This window comes from Galeopterus variegatus, unplaced genomic scaffold (genome assembly GCF_000696425.1).
Source record: "Galeopterus variegatus unplaced genomic scaffold, G_variegatus-3.0.2 Scaffold8067, whole genome shotgun sequence".
Lineage (NCBI taxonomy): Eukaryota > Metazoa > Chordata > Mammalia > Dermoptera > Cynocephalidae > Galeopterus > Galeopterus variegatus.
In genome coordinates this window covers 23,797-44,296 of record NW_007734178.1, presented here as the reverse complement: position 1 = coordinate 44,296, position 20,500 = coordinate 23,797, and the positions used below count along the sequence as shown (strand labels likewise).

The following is a 20,500-nucleotide window of genomic DNA, read 5'->3' as shown; positions in this document are numbered from 1 at the left end:
GATGTGTAGAAAACTGAGGTGGCAAGAAACCTGTTCAATAGAGATAGGAAACTTAAATTTCTAATCCACTTTAAATTCTTCATCAGCAGCTGGTATTTTGAGTAGATGAAATATCAATCCCCCTTTAGAACTTCTTGCTCTTTTAGCACCGAAACCTCAATGTTCTATAAAAATTTGGTAAGAGGAAATGGAACTTCAAAAACTGAGTTAAAACAACATAAATAGCATCTGTTCTCTAGCCAATTTGTAAGCTTATGTAGTGCCAAATATCACCACTCTCGTTTTAGAGGTAGTTGTAAAAACAATATATAAATTACTCTTATAATCTACTAAGACAATATAAATTAGTATTGGAATATTTATTGGAGCCCAGGAAATAAATTATTTCCAAGTGAGATTTTCTATGGCCCTACAAAGCATGCTTCACCATAGAGAAAAATGTTCCTCACCGTTGTAGTGAATAGGTTTTTATCTACACTATCAGTTGTAAACCAATACTACTTTTAAGTACATACAAGCCAGGCCATGGATACAAGTACAGTCGTATTCACATGGATCTCTGCCCCTGAACTGCCCAGGATCTCCTCTTGCTCACCATGGACCACCTACCCTACCTCATGTCATCTTCAATTGTTTCAGAGTCCCCCGGGCGGCATCTCACACATGCCCAGGGAAAATCTTCTCAGGTTCTTTTCTTCCAGATTCCTTGACACAGTGTCGCAGGCACTACCTTTGCTCAAAGTGCTTTTTACGAAAACATTACTGCACTTGGCATGGTTGCCTTTTGAGTTGGGCTGTTCTGCTTCCTTCAGTTATTAAATTATGGTGGTTTATGGAACAAGGTAGAGATGGGGGAAGACAAGCAAGGGAGTGAGACACACTCCCATCCCCTTGATGATTCTTGTCTATCTCCTCCATTTCCCTTTTGTAAGCGTGTCAATCATACAAATAAATATTTGGTGGGAATGCTTAACCCCACCAGGTGGACTCCACCTAAGAATTAATTTCTGTCCATCCAGAATACATAGCTGTGACTCAGCACCTCAATTGACTGAGGGACTTGCAACATTAGAATCACCTGGGAGCTTGTGAGAAATGCAGAAACTCAGGTTCCACTTCAGACCTATTCTATCCAGAATCTGCATTTTTTAAACACAATTCTCTGCTGATTCGTTTACACAGTAAAATATAAGAAGTGTTGGTGTGAGCATGTTACTCATGATGGTCTTGCTAGCTTTATGTTGTTACAAAGCCACAGTACTTATGCTTACCCCAGCTGGTCATCATACACTTTCTGCTATTAATAATAATAGCGATCAGCTAATCTATCACTGTTGGGGGGAAATAATTAAAACATTAATTTTTTAATTTTTTAAAATTTATTTATTTAATATTATTCTTTTACATTTTATGATGTTGTTGTGGAGCAGCTGGCAGAGAGGGAGAGAGTGGAAGGGGAAGGAAATAGGGTGGGAGAATGAGGAAGAAGGAGGGGTGAGGTAGAGGTCTGTGCACCCCCCTCATTCCTGCAGGGGAGACCAGGGGGCTTCGAGTGGTGTCTTGGTCATTGCTAGCCTGTGTGCAAATATCAGGAGGGTGTGGCTGAAGCCCTTGTCCCCCCACTGCTCCAGCTTGGGAGCCCAGGGTTCTTCCTGTGAGGGCTCGGTGGTCATGGCTGGGCTGGTTGCAGGTGTTGATGGGGGGGATTTGTGGCTCAGGCCCTCAAACCCCCACCACCCTGGCTCAGCAGAGCCTGGGGTGCTTCCTGTAGCAGCTTGGTAGTCGTCACTGGCTGGTTGTGGGTGTCGGTGGGGCATGGCAGAGACCCCCAGCCCTCCCTGCTGCCTGGCTTGGTAGCCCAGGGGACTTCTGGTCCTTCTAGGTTTTATAGGAGTTCTTTGGTGATGAGAGACCTTTACTAGTTAATATAAAACTTTGTCTCTGTTCTGAAGGTATTTTGTTTTTTCTTCCAGTTCTGTGTTGGATTATTTGCTGTTCCTATCACTTAAACTCTGCACTGGAGCTAATTAGCTGTCCTTTGCTTACTTCTAGAATGGGGGAACTTCCTGTAGGGACAAGCACTTGAGCTCTGTGGTTGAGCTAAATTGTTGTTTTGCCACTGATTCCCTGGGGAAGGCTTTGTGTGCAGCTCAGGTTTTAATGGTTGACTTTATAGGTGCTTCCGGGACTTGTGAGATCCTGTACACCTGGGTTGTGTAGAAACTCTGGTCTTGGCCTGAGTCTTTTCATCAAACTGCACCCCCTGCAGTTCCATATTCCTGACCAGTCTCCTCTGTGTGGTCCTGTGCTGGTTGAGGGGCAGATCAGCTGTCCTTGCTGTGCCCCAGTGTTCTCCCAGTGGGCCCATCTCCCCTACTGCCTGCATTCCAAACAGTCCCATGGGATGGGCCATGTGCCGGTCACCTGCAATGACTCACCATCCTCTGAGTGGCTTCTTCTGATCAGTTGTTGTGGCTCCTTGCTCCTGTGTGGGTCTCTGGGAGCCTTATTAGTGGTCTTGTTGGCCTGGGGGCCACCAAGGCCCTCTTCTCCCCTACAGCTTCCAAGCAACTTCATCTGAAGGGCACAGCTGTGGCTTTTGCCAGCTCCTGCTCTGTGCGCTTCCCAGCTCCAGCCTGGGAGCAGCCAGGGCTCGAAATGGTCGGAGCAGTTCTTTCTTTCTCTAATCATGGCTTCCCTGCTTTCATGCACTCTGTAGGTCTCTCCTCCTCTTCCCCTGAGCTCTAGCAGCCCCAGTGTGGCTGTCATTGCTTTTTAGTAGTTGTAAATTGGTTGATTTGTGGGAGAGAGTGACACTGGCAACCATCTATTCCACCATCTTGACCAGAAGCTGAGACATTTATTTTTAAAAATGAGGTAAGATAACTAGTCAACAAAACTAATTTTTAAAAAATTTTTATTGAAACATAATTGATTATGCATATTTGTGGGGCACAGAGTTATTTATCAGTATTTGTGTTCAATATGTGATAATCCAATCAGGAGAGTTAGTACATAATTTTTAAAGAGGTAAAATACCTAAACAAATTGCAAAAGAATTTATTAATTTCATATTATTTAATGGGTTACATTTTCTCAATTAGAAGTCAGAAATTATCTGACATTAAGGATTTTGACGTTCATTGAAAACTCTGAAAACCAGGCATCATTTCAGGTGCAACATACAGATAGGAAATATGATATCTGGATGAACAGTAAAGATGAATCCATATCAATTGTGCACATATTTTCTTTGTGAATCTGGGAACTTGATATTAAAGAGTTAGAAACCATGCATGCTCTTTGTGAAAGAACTAAAGTAAATTTATTTGCTGAGTATTTGTTAGTTACTGTAGGAAAACCCAGAGTTCTTAATGAATTCATTATTGAATAGGAAAGAAAACACTAACTCCTAGATATAAAGTGGAGTGGACTCACAGTTAACTCCATTGGGAAAACTATGGAAAGTCTAATCAAAGGGCAACTTCGATATCGTTTTTCTATTCTCAGGTTATTTTTCTTCTTACTTGAATGCTTTCATGGGTAATGTCAGTTACCATTGTTTATTATGGGTGTACTGAGTATTTGATGACTCTCAAATATATATTTCCTGCTCTTTTCTATCCCCCAAGTATTAGACTCATATTTCCAACTGCCTGCTGCAAATTTGTGCTTGAATGTTCCAGATGTAGCTCACCCTCTCTAGCACTGAGCTCGTCATCTTTCTCCTTCCTGAATTCTTTATCTCAAGGAAAAATCCACCTGATCTCCAAAGTTAGAAACCTGAGCATCAGTGATGTCCCCTTTTCTTCATGCCATTGTCTAATCAATTTCTTATAAAATTTAGCCAGTTGGAGCTATTTCATTTCTTTCTAACAATGCCTTCTAAACAGCTCTTCCCTATCAAGACAAGATAGTTTATAACAATGTTTACAAAGGTCTATCTTATCCTTGTCAGGCTGTATTGTAATTGTCTACTTTTCATCTGTCTCCTGTATTCAACTAGGAACTCCTTGAAGTAATGGAGTCTCCTGTTAATATTATTATATTTACAATCTAGCACAGAGACTGACATATAATATTTATACAATAAATGCTTTTTTTGAATACTTTGTTGACATGAAGTAGCATGTAGTTTAGAGCTTGAAAATAAATAGGATCGATAGTCACTAGTCTAGTACAAAACTGATGGCACCGATTTTGTATGTCCAACTCTTGTGTACCCCACCTTTTTTTAACACTATACACTGACCTCCTGAATTGCTTTTCATACAGATGTTTACTCTTTCATATCAAAGGTGATGAAACATTCGAGCCACTGCACTGTAGTGCTGAGGACCAGCCTACAGCCAAATTTGAAGGTGTTGCCTTCTTTGTATTGAAGAATATATGTGTGCAAATTATTTGAATAATTGCATTGATTTGTATTCTTATTCTATAAAATAATTAAAAAGTGCTAAACATTCTGATGCTAGTGAAAGAAAATGTAGGTCTTGTACTTAATAATATTGCTGTGAGATGAAAATTATTCAGGACATCAAAAGCCAAGAATCTTTATCCTTCATGGGATGCTTTTGGATTTAACCAAGTTAAGTATGGAATCATTGAAAAAAAACCAAAGTTAGATATACTTAGATATGTGAATGATGTGCTGCAAATATATTGTCAGTAAGTGTGCCTAAAGGCAAAGGTATGATTAGATGTCCTAGGAATGGAACTTTATTGGGGGTATAGAAGCTGAGTGATATCTTTATATACATATATAGGAATAGATCTATCCCCTCTTTATTCCCATTTATATGGTAACCATATTCTGTGTACCCCAATCAGGACACATTTTAATACATGGTGAGATAGATAGTTGACAGTGTAACCAGATATTTAGAATTTGCATAAGTTTAGAAAATCTGAGGCAGATCAACTCATTGCCTGATTGACAGGTGAGAGGAGTACAGAACATAATTTTTACCCAATTCAATTGAATACTGTATTTTTTAAAAATTCCCATGAAAAGCTTAGTTTGGTTAAAATATCAGGGAAAAAACATTGCAATTTTGGCAAAATAACTGCCATGAACTCTGTAAGCAGACCTTCCATTTAGACATACTCAGTATCTTTAATCACAAAGCACTGAAAATCAAACCCCTAAAGATTTTTATTCCTTTATTTATTTATTTATCTTCTTGTCGTTAGCTTGTACTCATTAGGTTGTTTAATACTCAAGTATCATTCAAAGAGATGTCACAATTCAGGCCAGGGATTGGACAGTAAAAGGCTCAAAAAATTTAGTTGTTGAGAGTAACTGTCATTCAGTAACTCAAAATAAATATCACTACTTTGGGCAGAAATTGCCCCTTGGCAACTTGAAGTATCTTTTTTTCTCTCAAAGCCTCACAAATGGTAAAGTTGTGCTGAATGAGTGTCTTTAGTATCTACATTCAGGAAAAAAATGTGTTTCTCTGAAGAATAGTGAAAAGTCTTTAGAAAACTTGGCTAGGATGGATTTGAACAGATCTCTTTTCTTGCACTGCAAAAAGCCTTTAGTTTGTTATCGTATCTTCAAGTGGGATCAGTCTGTAGCAAGTTGAGTCCCACTGCCAGGATTACAAGTCTTCAGTTACAAAGCAGAAGACAGAAGAGAGCTCTACGTCTTGTCACAGAAATCATTGCCATTTGTTAAGGTACTCTAAGCATCAATTAATCCTCTCAGACAGAGGTGAGGAAGCGAAGGCTAGCTGGTTTAAGTTAGGAAGAATGGTATCTCCCTTTTGTGACATATTTATTGATAATATATTCACTTAGGTACATATATGATACATTAAACAATGAATGCACTGATACTTGCTCTCTACATCACTGAGCATAAAGCAACTTCTTAGTGAACTCTGATAGTTGAAGATTTCATTTGACACACAGGTAGACATTTTGTTACCTTAAAGAGATGATTTTATATGTGAAGGTTTCCTGTGATTTTACCTGTGCCTCCAACTTGGCCTCATTCCCTACCATTTCATCTTTTGAATTTTTTTTTTAAATTGACATTTACTTGTTCATTTTTGTGGGGTACAGTGTGTTGTTTCAATACATGCAGATACTGCAAAATGATTTACTTAGGTTAGATAGCATAGTTTTGTACCTGTTTATCCTTTGCATTGTAAATACTGATGAATGTAGTGACCCTCTGTTTCACTTTTTTATGCAGCTAACTCCTACTGATACTTCAAAATGAAGCTCAATGCCATTCTTCAGAAAGCCATACCTAACCAGCTGGTCTGGACGAGGGTGGCCTTCCATTCCACCCCATAGTTCTCCATGCATTCTTTCTATCAATGTGGGCCATGTTAATGCATCTGTCTCCCCTAATAGACTGTAATATACTTGAGAACAGGATCACAACTCTTTGAATCCCAAGTTCAGTCTATTGCTCATGTACTTTATGTGATTAGTACATCGGTGAATATCATAGCTTTCCTACCTTCTGGGACTTTCAGTTTATTGAGAAGACAGATATACAAATACATTTTTGATTCCAAGGCAATACAACAGCATAAAACAGAGTGGCATACTTTAGATTTGGGATCAGGTAAGTCTTTGGGAAAGAGAACTGAAATTTGAGACCTGAAGGATGATAAGACTTCCTTAGGCAAAGCTTGGAGGTAGGCGGAGCATTTCCAACAGAAGAAAGCACTGATTGAAGGCCTTGTGCATAAACCTGTATTATGCTTTTAAAAATGCTCACAGTACTTTACTGAAGAATAATTTACATGTAATAAGATGCATCAATCTTCAGAGTGAAGCTTGAAATTTTAACATGTATATACGCTCATATAACCCCCACCCAGATCAAAGTAGAGAACATTTTTATCTCCTTTCTAATTTTCCTTGTGTCCCTGTTCTAGACAGTTCCACCCCAGGAGGTACCCACTATCCTGGCTTCAATCCCTCAGTCTGATGCTTTTAAAAATCTGAAAGAAGTTCAGGGTAACAAATGTAAGGAGCAAGGTGAGAGAAGAGAGAGATGAGAATGTGGAGGTAGGCATGAGGCAGACCATGGAGAGTGCTGAGAACCTCATTCAGTTTTTGGACTTTTGGCCTAAGTGAAATGAGTCACTGCTGAAGATCTGAGCAAGAGGGATTAATGTATTCACAGCTGTAGTAATTGAAGGTTAAGAGCGAAAATAATGGAACTAGCTAGGAAGTTAATGCAATATTCTTAAATATTGCATTCCATCATTTAAAGAAAATGATGACATGGACCAAGGAATAGCCTATAGAAGAAGAAAAATCAACAGATTTAAGATGTATTTTGAAATTCATAGATACTTAAGAAACATTTGTTAAAATGAACTGCATTATTTTAGGAAAGAGAATCTTTTAAAAGTTATGGTTGCATTTAAACAATTAATGTCACTGAAGGCTGTAGAGATATTCCCCCAATTTTAAACAGTATTTATTATTTTCTATGTTGACAAAGTCTGAGAGTACACCAAAAGGTTCACAGAAGAATAGAATTAAAAGACAACATGAATCTTTCCATGAACGTTTTGAAGACCCCATGTACTTCATAATTAATTCATTTTATTTTTCCATCTTCAAAGGGAATAATGCTTGGGATTTTCTATAACATCTAGCCAAATATTTGTCTTTTGGCCATGAAAAAGATTTTTCATCTTTCTTTATAGGTACTGTAATGTGTTTAAAATTATTACCAAACATAAAAATTTCCATATTTTGTTCACATCCTTGAAATAGGACTCACTTTGCTAGCAAAAAACTAGTATAGTGAATAAATAGTCCCAAGAGATATGTTGTTGAACACTTGTACTCATAGATCAGGACTGAGTTTTTAAGCAAATTAATTCTATGCTAAAAATATTGAGTGGCATTTGCATATTACCTAGGTAAACATCCTGTCACTCACCAAAAATACATACATTTTTGTTTGGTTTTCCTTTTCTGAATCATCTAGGTCATTTTTCCAAATGATATAACCAGTTTTTGTTTGTCTCCACCTTTTGAAAACCTGATGCCAGATTCTTTACCTAATTGGTAAAACTGAGTGATAAAAAGTAAGGTATTAGTTTTCTAGGGCTGCTGTATCAAAGTACCACAGAAAAGGTGATTTAACAAAACAGAAACTTACTGATTTAAAACACAGAAATTTGTTATCTCACAATTCTGAAGGCTGGAAGTTCAAAATCAGGGCTCCCTCTGGGAGTCTGGGAAGATTTTTTCCTTTTCTTTTCCTAGCTTCTGGTGGTTTGCTGGCCATCTTGGCTGTGCCTTAGCTTGCAGAAGCCTCAGCCCCTGGTCTTCACATGATGTTCTCCCTGTGTCTCTGTCTCTTCACAGTGTATTCCTTTCGTAAGGGCACTAGTCATATTGGATTAGGGACCCATCCTACTTCAGTGTGACCCCACATTAATATTTTTTGTTATAAAAGAATTTATTTATTTTTAATTGAAACATATTGATTTTACATATTTATAAATTGCAGTTGTATTTCAATACATGTATCCAATGTGTGATAATCAAACTAGGATAATTAGCCTATTTATCATTGCAAAGCTTTATCATCTCTTGGTGCTGAGAACATTTATCTCCTCTCTTCTAGCCAGTTGGTAACATACAGTAGTTATTGGTTATAGATGCCTAGCACTTCTGTACACCAATAGAACTTATTTTTCCTATCTACCTGTAATTTTGTGTCCATTAACCAAACTCTCCCTATCCTCCTACCCTCCCTTGAATCTGCAACAATCCTATTTCCAAATTAAGTCTGAGGTACTAGAGGTTAGAACTTCAACATATCTTTTTTCTTTGGTGGGTGGGGGAGACACAATTCAACCCATAACAGTTACCAAAATTGATAAAAGTAAAATCTTCTAACAGTGGAGAATTACCTAGTCAAACTTTCCATTTTCTACACACATTTTCTTCATTATATGCAGAGAAATAACTAAATAGAATTATGAAAAGCTCTATTCTCCAGATGTAGGCTGGATCCCGTCACTGATAGCTCATGGAGTCAGACAGAACCTGGAGAACCGGGCAAACGGTGCTTTATATTTCCATGCCTAGTTCATTCCTTTTATTGAGGAACATGTAGTCATCGGCAAAATTTTCTTAGAGTAAGCTATGCATTTTTGTTCATAATATCTACACTTTTTCATTCTGTTTCTCTCTAGTCTCATTTGATATAGGCAAAATAAAATAGAATTCTGATGGACGGCTTTTGTTTCTACATCCTGCATAAGTTGGGGTATTAAATACCGAAGTGCTTAACAATTCTGTTTAGGGTGGATTTTAATTGCTTCTTCCTCATATTTGGGAAAATGCATCATTTGTAGTGAGTTTTACTGCTGTAGACGGATGATCTGAATTATTCAGAAACTCTGGTTTTGAATTTCCTCAGTAAAGTGATTTTTTTTCTACTCAGTTCTCTGGTTATTTGCCAATGCTCAACTGACACTTAATGCACACCCACTGACCACCAGGCACAAGAAAAAAGAGATGAACTATAATCTCTACAATCAGATATCTCTCCCTAAGTGACTAAATTAAGGACTATTTTTTGGCTACATTTCTTAATAACTTGCACGTTGGATTATGATATATTCAAATACAGAAATGAAGTAAACAGACTCAGATGAATAAATACTCCTTCATTAGGGGATGTTAAAGTTATGCATGTACTCTTTGATTTTGTGACTTATATTTGTTATTTATTTATTTTTATTCCAGCTGAAAGAGACATCAGTGTGTACTGTGGGGTGCAGGCCATTACAATGAAGATTAACTTTTGCACAGTACTTTTCTCCGGTTATTCTGAAACAGATCTGGCACTGAATGGAAGGCATGGGGATTCCCACTGCAGGGGGTTCATCAATAACAACACCTTTCCAGCAGTGGTCATTTTCATCATCAATCTCAGCACCTTGGAGGGCTGTGGAAACAACTTAGTGGTAAGATTAGTGTGAAATTGTGTGCTGGGTCTGCGGTTATAAATTAAAAAAAAAAAAATCTCATTTCATGAAACAATCAGAAGCCCAATCTTTCAAGAAAAAATTCCAAAAAAACTGAACAAATCACTCTCTTTTGCCTGTTTGAGGCTTGTACTTCCAATTTTACAATTTCATCTTCCAATAATGGTTCTGGTTATGGTAGCCGGGCAGTTGAGGGGCCTGAGGTCAGATCTAAGCAACATTCTTTTGTGTGAGTGAGATTGACGATTATTTCTTTATCACTAGCCATATTCCTCACACTTTTCTATGGAAGTCTTTGATCATACAAACAATGTTTATTTTAGTGAATTTGGCAGTGAATCACTTGGCTTGTTGCTTTAGTGAACTCATTCAGAAAGAAAGATAAAAGATAGAGATATGGGATCTTCTTTCATGTTTACCATTGAATGATCTACACCAGTGCTTTGTAAAAGACAGCTGTCAGTATTTCTGGTGTGAAATTCTTCCTTGTGTGGGACTATCCTTTCCTTTTAAAATGTTTATTGTACCCAACCTTACCCATGAAATCCCAGTAACACTCTCTCCAGTTATTATGAAAATGAAAACACCACTTGAAATATTTTTACTCTGAATAAGAACTGCTAATCTATACCATCCATTTATTCGTTAATTCATTGAACACCAAAAATGAATTTAATAAGGAATTGACTCTCCAGGGAATTAAAATTAATTGAAGTGAATATATAGTGATGGGGGGTATTAGTAACACTGAAATTCACTTAGTACTATTTTCCATTTTGCTTGTTTAAATACAATCTTATCAGTAAATGCTGACAAAGATAAAAAGGAGATACAAGACACATGACCACTTAGCTCAGTGAGGAAGGACAAATTGGCTTTTGTTCTTCACAAGTTGTGGTTTGGGATTAAGGAAGAAGGCTTGACTGTTCTGAGGACAGGGCCTCTAATACCTGTTGGGAGACAGAAAACAGAAAAAAAGGTTTCTCTGAATCTCCTTTATCTTTTCCCTGAGGGCAGTAAGAATACTGTGCCCATGACTGCTTCCAAACCTGCAGCTTGGGTATTGCAGACGCTTTTTATTAAAAACATTTATTCATTTCTCTTTGTTGTGTGTGGAGAGGTTTTGCAGTGGGCCTAAGGGAGAGTGCTGCGGATTGATTATGAAGCCTGTGTGTTTCCTGGTGGAGGGAGGAAGCCTGTGTGCATCAGAGCACTTCCACTACTCCTACCATGCTGAAGCCCTTCCTTCATGGTCTTTCTTCTCTGGATTTAAGTCACCTTGCCCTGCCACCTAGAAAACAACTCAGGAGAAAAGCCAGGAAAAGTGTCTGTGTGTGTGTGTGTGTGTGTGCTTTTTACTTTTTTTAAGAGCTGAATACCTCTGGTATAAAAATTGCTACATAAATGTATATGTGCATGTGTGTATGTGTGTGTGTGTGTGTGTGTGTGTTTCACAGATGGAATTAGTATGTTTAGCTACCAAGTCAGTCAAACAGTAGGAAGAGAGGAAGATTTGCTTATTTTTCACTTTTTGCCTTAGCTGTCACCAGCTTTGGAGTCCGCTCTAATGGCATTCGTACATGAGAAAAATTAAGTGGACTATGAAATCACTGGATTAGAATCCTAATGTTTTCATTTGTAGAGATTCTTGCCCCACTCATGAATTAGCTAGATAACCTTAGCTTTGCCCACATGCTGTTAGGTTCATGCATAAAGTCTATTCTACTGTTGAAATGAAGTATTACAGGTCTCAATAATATCTGCTAAAGATATTTATTGAGTACCATATTGTATTTGACATGGTAAGAGAAGTTGTGTTCTCTCAGATCTTATAGAGATTGAGAAAAGTATTGGTTATTCCTGATATGGTGGTTCTTCAGTTTTAATAGAATTGAAAAATCCAATGAAAGTAAAGCACTCCCAAGAAAATACACATGTAGACAATATTTTCACATCACTTCTGAGAGTTCATGACCCCCTGAAGCCCATCTGTGAACTATCACCCTAGAAGGAGATGAGAGTCTCCGTGAACTGCAGAGGAAGACCCAGAGAAAACCAATCCTCAGAGCATTTGTGACCATTATTCATTTGTTCACAGTTTTTTCTGGGCCTAAGATGCTGGTCACTGTGCTATGCTGAGGGTACAAAGGTGAACAAGACAGAAAGAAAGCGTCCCTGCCCACAACGAGCTCCAATGACGGCTGAGGGGACTGCCACGTGAGCAGCTGCTCATGCGCTGTTCCCTCTGCTATCATTGAGACAAGCATTGCATGTGGGGGAGTCAGGGGAAGTGTACCAGGGAAGAGGAGATCCTAGGAAGGATTAGGATATAACATGCTTAAGGGAGATGGGGGGAGAGAGAGTTGGCTGAGTAAGTATGCACAGGGGCCACAGCAACAGGGCCTTGGGGCAGGAGCATTATTGCTAAGAGTGGGAGCCTGGAGATATGTACAAGCTTAGTGGAAAACCAGGTCAAACTAACAAGGGTCTTTTCATTCATGCCAGAGAATTTGGACTTTATCCATAAGTGTTTTCAAATTACTTGTTGTAGCCCTCTATTTTCATAATCTCACTCCTTTCTTATTTACGAAGTATGAGTAAAATGTCTTTGGTACATATGAACTTTTTTTTTGGTTAAATGACATATAATCACTTGTAAATTGCCTTTTGTGTGTGTGATTTCAAAACCATCGTATATTACAGTAGAACCAGACTCTAGAAATGGTCTGGTCTAAAGTTTTATTTTACATATAAAGTGCCTAGATCTATATACGAGTAGCCACTTAATCATTGAACTTGATCTACCATTCTAACAGGTATCCACAGTTCCTGGAGTCAGTGCTTATGGAAATGCAACTTCAGTACAAATAGGAAATATTTCAGGATATATTGATACTCCAGACCCACCAACAATCATCAGCTATCTACCTGGGCTTCTTTATAAATTTAGTTGTAGTTATCCATTGGAATACTTGGTTAATAATACCCAGCTTGCTTCGTAAGTTTGCATTTTATTCTTGCTTTCTCATATTGTTTTTATGTTTGAGGCATTTCTTATCCATGAGGGACTTACAAAGATAGCAGGATTTGTTGAGAACAGCCAAACTCAAATGAGGTAATATGGACCATATTAAGTCTAATATATATCTACATCTATCTCTCTATCATCTATCTATATCTAATTTTTATGACTGATATCAACAGCTTGGAATATATATGAGTGTGTGTATGCATATATGTATATACATACATATATATATATATATATATTTGAGAATACTTCAAAAAGTTTGTGAAAAGATTTGTATTATCTTTTAATTCTATTTTTCCACAAACTTTTTGAAGTGCCCTTGTATTGAGATATATATAAACATACACACACACACACACACACACACATAAATTTCAGATTAAAACCAGTTCAGACCAGTCCTGTGTCAGCCTTGGGTTCTCATTTTTTTTGCCCAGGAACCCTGCATGCTTTAGCAGTCCTGAAGGCCCTGCAGTGTTTATAGTGTATAGGGCAATTAGTCGCTATATTGCTTGGTTCTGCCTGGCTTCCCTCCCTCTGCCATTTGATCTCACTGCTGAACTCTGCTGCTCCAGATTCTGGGGTCTCCATTACTCCAGCCCAGATGCCAGTGATATCCCAGGAAAAGTGGTATGGAATGAGGTTATGTCTTCATTTATTATTCCCAAAGCACATACTCCAAGACATGGTTATATCCACATTACAATGTAATCACCTGAACTTGTCAGATATTTTTGACAAGATGGGGTGATTGAGTGAAAACTTTTTCTCTCCAGTTTTAGGGTTTGCTATTATAAAGTCATAGTTATTGTTTAATCTTAGTTATAAGGGAACATGGAGGCCACATTCTGTTTCAGTTAAAAAATGTTCATAGCTGGTTTGAATAGCACAGTGATGATAAACACCTTGGTCAAAAGCCAAGACTTCAATGTGGAAAATGAGAAAAGAAAGGCCTTGAGTCAAGATATAGGTGTAGAGAGAAGCATCTCTCATTCTGTCTCCCTGCCTCCCCCATAAACACTTGCCTGATCTTTAATGTTGGAAATTAATTTATTTGTTATTTATTACATACCTACTATTTACCATGCAATGTTCTAGCAGTGAACAAAGTAAAAAATCCCTGAGTTCATGAAATTTCTATTCTAATGGAATTGATGAAATCATATTTGCAGCAGATTCAAGTTCTTATAAAATAAATTTTTTCTGCAAAATGCCTCATATATGTAAGGCAAAATGAAAAAAAAAAGACTTTCTAAATAAAAAGATGATAAGTAACAGTCTGCCTTTACTTGTCTCCTCTTGCTTTTTGATTATTTTTTGTTCAGTGATTTAACTGGGCCCACTCCAGGCCCAGTTAAACGTATGACAGGGTTACTCAAGAGTTCTATTGCCTTAAATCGAACATTCCGGTATAAACGAAACTTTAATTTAAAATTTCATCAGTGCTTTCCTTTCCCTAAATCTGTTTTAGGTCCTCAGCTGCTATTTCTGTGAGAGAGAACAATGGCACATTTGTCAGCACTTTGAACTTGCTACTTTATAACGTAAGTTGATGGGTGAAGGATATTTTCCCTTTCACTGTTGTGAAACGCCATTTATGGGAACGGCTTTTATATCAAAGTCTACTGAAAGCCACATTAACCCTGTTACACTTTGGTAACATTTACCCATCTTTACTACCATTTTCATATTATCAGTGATAAAGGTACACTAAGAACTCCATGAAATTTTCTCAAAGTTGATAAACGATTTAAATTTCATATTGTAAATGTGATTCTGTGATAGTTATTACAAGTTCTATCTATATTTAAATGCATATATTTATTTATGTGTGGGTGTACAGCCATCGTCAAGGTCAAGATGTGGGGAATAATATTTTTGTGATAAATAGATATGAAAAGTCCAAATGATTCTTCTCTTGGAGGCATCCTTGGTGATGAATGTGTTAATATTTTCAATATGGGTTTTGGCTGATGACAGTTCTGTCACATTTGTAATAATTTGGATTGGACTAAAAAGCATTGTCTAAACTTTTGTCATGTAAATATCAAAAGTGGCAGCAAAAAAAATACATGGATTTCTATTTATAAGAGTAACATTAATCCCCCAAATGATATTTTCATGTTGATTAAAAATTTTTATTCATACATTTTAAATGCCTGATTTAAATATCAATTTTTCAATCTATCAACCAACATTTTTGTAAATTATGAATCTGATTTTTGCATTATTATTCATGTCATCATGGCACCGAGTTATAATTCATGCAACTGATTTAAAAGTCAGTGCTTTATACTTTGAATATAATGAGCTATAAATATTGTAGTAGGACATTTTCCAAAGGCATTTAAAAAAATTATGTTTATAAGTTTATAGTCTGACACCACAGAGTTCTAAACAACAAATTAAAACGTGTTGGAATGAAGATTGCCTTTCTGTCATTTCTAAACTTTCTTCTGCAAAAACAAGCTGCCAACTTACTTGGTTCTACAATTCTCAGCAAATACATTCCAATATTCATTCCCAATATGTCCAGATATTTATTATTTCTGTGAGCAATATTTATATAAATAACTTTAAATTGGAAAGTTTCTATCTGATGATTTATATGTGTAAGCTCTCTGAAGTAGAATTGAGGTGACTAGTTTGGATTCAATATTATTTATTATAATTGAATGAGACAAAGAATAGAATTCCCAGTGGTAAAAAACCGAAAAAATATATCCACATGGAATTTAATGATACCATTATTTTCTGTGAAATTAAACTATTCTCTCCCTTGAGAAGCAGAAAATCAAAATTTAGAAGTGCAGGTTTGAAGAGAGCTTTGTTATTTAGGTCTTTCCTGTACCACTAGAAATGGTATACACTGTAGCCCTGCTGTTAACATGACATAATCCTTCACAGGGTTTCTGGAATCTTAATGCTAAATAAAGCATATCATTTGATGATAACATTAATATTTTATGGTGAAAAAAGGTACTATTTTTTGATATCAGACTATAAATGAAATCAGTGATACCAAAATACTTCTATTTTTTAATCAGTTTGCAAAAAAGTATTATTGGTGGTTGAATTAAAAAAATTAAAGTGAATTTAAAAAGTTATTTACTAACCAGTTTTTTGGTAAAACTCAACCATTTCCCCACAAACTAGTTTTAATTTTTAAAAAATTAACCATACTTTATATTTTTAGAGCAGTTTTAGTTTTACAGAAAAATTGATCTGGAAGTAGAGTTTCCACACTAACTCACTCCCCTGCACACAATTTCCTCTATTACTTAAATCTTGTATTAGAGTAACATTTGTTATAACCGATGAACCAATATTAACACATTATTAACCCAAACAGATAATTTACATTTAGGTTCACTTTTCCTGTTGTACATTTTATGGGTTTTGACAAATATATAATGACATGCTCCCATCATTGCTGCATACAATAAAGAAGAGTTTCATACATACATCATTCTGTATACATACTGAAGAGTTTCACTGCCCCAAACAAAGTTTTTAACACGGTGCCATTATAGTATTTTGCCATGTTACAGGACATTAAAAAATAGTAATCGACATTAGAAGAAAAATTTGGTATACTTTTACTAATTGATACAAAAATCATATCTTTCACTTGTTTGGAACACTATCATGTAACTAGCCAAATGTTATCTTCTTGTATCATTTCAAATAAAATATCGTTTTATAATCTTTAGGGGCCATTACTTCCTATTTCACAGGCAAAGTTCCTGATTTCTAACCCTTAGGAATGATGAAAAGTTGTATTATATACCTACTACTCTTATTCTCTGGCTTGTTACTTGGTGAGAAAAAGTTATACCTAATTTGGATGTAGCACGATTGTTTATTTCTGTGTTTTCTGGGATTCAGTAAGTGTACTCAGGAAAATTATATTTATAAAAAACAATGACTTTTAATGACTGTGATTTCCACATATGCAGGTTATTTCAAGTTGAACTGTGGCCTTATTTTGGTCTAATATAAATATATCAGTTTTTTCCTCTGTGGAAATGGGAAGTGAGGATGGATGCCTTTGTGTATTTGAACCGTACCTAAATGTTAGTGTCTTCTGAGTGGATACAGAAACAGCAACTCTAAAATAGGGTTATGATAATTATGAATTTTTTTAAACATTGAAAGAAACCTAAAATAGATATTATTCATTTTAGGAACAACATAGTATTAACAAGAGTAAAGGCAATTATGCAAAATAAAGTCAGGAAATTACTTCTTAGAAGAAGTTTTGGGAGAAAAAAATTGATGGTTTATGATTGGTCTACACCTGAGTCATACATCATTCGCAAATGACTCAGCAGTGTTATACTTGTACAAAATAGCCATCTTCAGGACAGTATTGCTGCAAATATAATATGAAACATCTGTATAGTTAATGAAGTGTGGATTACTTAGAGAAGTTAGAAAAGAGAGCCAGAAAATAATTAAATAAAAATATAACCTATCAGGCATGGTTAGAGGAACCATTTTCATTTATCATAGAAATACAGAAAATAGATTGAAGAGTACAGTTTCCAAGTATAGCATATAATCCCTCACTTATCTGGCTTTATTTGGGAATGAAAATTTCCATATGAATGCATTTTTCTTGAACTATTATTGTTTTAATTTTAAAAATTCAAAATATATTGCTTCCTTCCCTGCTTTCTGACATGCTCCATATTTTGCCTTTCCTTGAAGACTTTGATTTCATAATGAACATTAAAAACTTTTCTTAGCTGCCAAAGAGCAATATCTTTACAGTCCCTAAATGTGGGGATACAATTGGCCTCTAGTTAAATAATATGACTGCTTAAATTTTGGAGGTTGTCTTTTTTTTTTGCTTTCTACAATTTTTTCTGTTTTTCTTCATTATCAAATCATAGCTTTCATTTCTTAATTTCTAATCTGCTGCTTTAATATATCGTAGATTGCAGAGTGATATAAATAAACTCTCTAGAATTGGTCTCAAATAAGGGTAAAGACATTAAAATGAAGTCCTGAGACACCCTTTTATAAGTAACCACCAAAGAATTTGATTCAGGAACTCTATGGCATGTATTCTGGCAATGCTGAAAATGTGTTGGTCTCTTTTTGGTTTTCGATTAAATTTTGGTAATTTCAAATTGCCGGATAAGTGATTTGATAAAAGATTATCAAAAGTATAAAATCTACAACTCTAAGGGCTTAAATTGAAGCAGGTATAACTTAAATAAACTTAATATCAGCCATTAAAATAATTTAAATAAATGGAATATTAATTTTGGAAAACTAAATATTGACCACTGAATATTAAGCAAACTGACCTCTGAATATAATTTAAATATACTGAGCACTAATCACCATATATTGTTAAACTATGGAAACAAAAGATTTATGCATGAAAGTCAATTTGTTACACAGATGTGGTTTAAGAACAGTTCTGCCAAGAAACCAGAGGATTAAATAAATCCTTTTGGAGTTGGTTCTGTAGGTCTATGTTGATTTACCTCTTTTTTTTCTATAACATTGTTGTTTTAGGTGGTAAATGTGCTGTTGTTGGGGAGGTAATGATAGATTGTTTATTGTTTCATCATTAGGATTCAACCTACAGTCAGCAGTTAATTATCCCAAGTATAGGATTACCTTTGAAAACCAAAGTATTTGCAGCTGTACAAGCCACTAATCTGGATGGCAGGTATTTTCAAACTCTTATCTTTTGTTGGTTACAACACTTTGGCTACTTAAAGCCTCATGAGTCATAAAGTTAGCTCATTCATTTTTAAAATTTAATTTGAGAAATACTGTCATTGCCACACTGTTTAGGCATGCTAATAAAAAGAAAAACAAATTGCAAAGTTTAAGGGGTGACACTCATTTTATGCTATTAATTGGAAAATAACAAGTCTTCACATAAAGGAGGAGAGGAGTAGTGACTGGAAGAGGGCATCTTCTGGGATGCTGGAATGTTCTATCTTCATCTGAAAGATGGTTAACCAGATGTGGTCATTTTGTGAACACTTTTGTGTAATTTTCTGTATGTAATATTACTTTTCATACAAATTTATTAAAAAACCAAAGAATTCTCCCCATAAGGGTCTGGACCAAAATTATATGAAATGATCTCCAGAAACATGTCTGCAATTGAGTTTCATATGATACTTAAAAAATTCAGAATCATCAAAATGGAAAGAGGTCTCAAAAGCTGAAGATCTAATCCTGCCCTATTAAAAATGTAATGTGTAAATGATTAATTGGGGTTTCTTGGATATTATTGCCAAATTTTGCATCCCAAAGAGACTGGTGTACTCTAGAAATTTGGTTCTTCCTTACTGTCTCCCTTTTTGTCTTCTTCATATTTCTGCTTTTGGATATATGTGACTTTTAAAATTGTCTTAGTAAATGCAATTTTTTTTACATCTTATTGGCATTCACTTTCCATGTATTAGCATTTTTTATAACACTCAGAGTTGGAATGAAATACTGTATAAATCTGGGCACAATCTGGCCTGTGGAGAAGGCTCTGTATTACCTTCATGGCTTTATTTATTTTTTTTTACCTGTCACAATCTCTATCTTGAACTCCCACTCCCACGCCCACTGATTCTTCCATTTAATTTATACACCAAACTCCTTTGTTGTATTTGGTACTATAAAATTCTCTGTCCTCTGTTAGAGACAGTAACTTCTGGAAACAAAAGGCCATTGTTTAGAGTGAACATATAAGCATCTGTCTATGTATGTAGCTCACTTTTGGGTTTTGTTTCTTCAGAGTTTGACCATTTAGTTTGGTTTGTTCACAAGGTTTGTTCATTTTTGTGGCTTAGCCTTAACTCCACTTGATGTGTCACAGATTTTTAAACACCTTGAATTTAGGAGAAAGTTTTAATAAATAAGTAGCCTCTGGAAATAACAAGTAATCAAAAACTATATTCCATGCAATAAGAGGTTTGTCAATATTTCCTTTCCTTAGATTAGCAACTAACAGTTAAAAGGAGATCCTGACACTAGATTATGTTTACCTCTTTTGTAGATGGAATGTCTTAATGGATTATTGTTACACAACCCCATCTGGGAACCCAAATGATGATATTCGATATGATCTCTTCCTTAGGTAGGTGTTTAAGTCTTGTATTGACAACAAATACCCAGTTGCAGATAAGTGGCATGAAAAATCTAAGTCAGACAAACAAATTATAGGGCACTGTTATAGCTTTTGAATTTCAAGTTTTACATTTTGAACTTTTAGTTTTTGTAAAGTTGGAAGGATAGAAGTTGAGAACAGTTTTCATCATAAAATGCTGATAAGGCCATTGTTAAATGAGGATTGTAGGTAAGTTAGCTCCATCAGAGATGTTTTATTCATGTTCAGGAGATATGGGAATATTTCACTGTCTTAGGAAAAGTATGGTTAGGATATTACTTGCAATAGAGAAAGGCAATGGGAATGTACTTATTTATCTGCAGCTAGACTGTCTCCTAGTATGACAAA

The 20,500-nt window shown here is 35.8% G+C and overlaps 1 protein-coding gene across 1 annotated transcript in view; it reads left to right on the top strand.

Annotated features, from left to right (window-relative positions):
- Nucleotides 1-20,500, top strand: part of ZPLD1 (zona pellucida-like domain containing 1) — a 61,052-nt gene that overhangs the window by 29,315 nt on the left and 11,237 nt on the right. Inside the window, exons 3-7 of the mRNA XM_008592589.1 lie at nt 9,745-9,965; nt 12,803-12,984; nt 14,489-14,561; nt 18,609-18,706; nt 20,042-20,122. Of these exons, the coding sequence (XP_008590811.1) occupies nt 9,745-9,965; nt 12,803-12,984; nt 14,489-14,561; nt 18,609-18,706; nt 20,042-20,122 (655 nt within the window). The remainder of the gene's footprint in view (nt 1-9,744; nt 9,966-12,802; nt 12,985-14,488; nt 14,562-18,608; nt 18,707-20,041; nt 20,123-20,500) is intronic.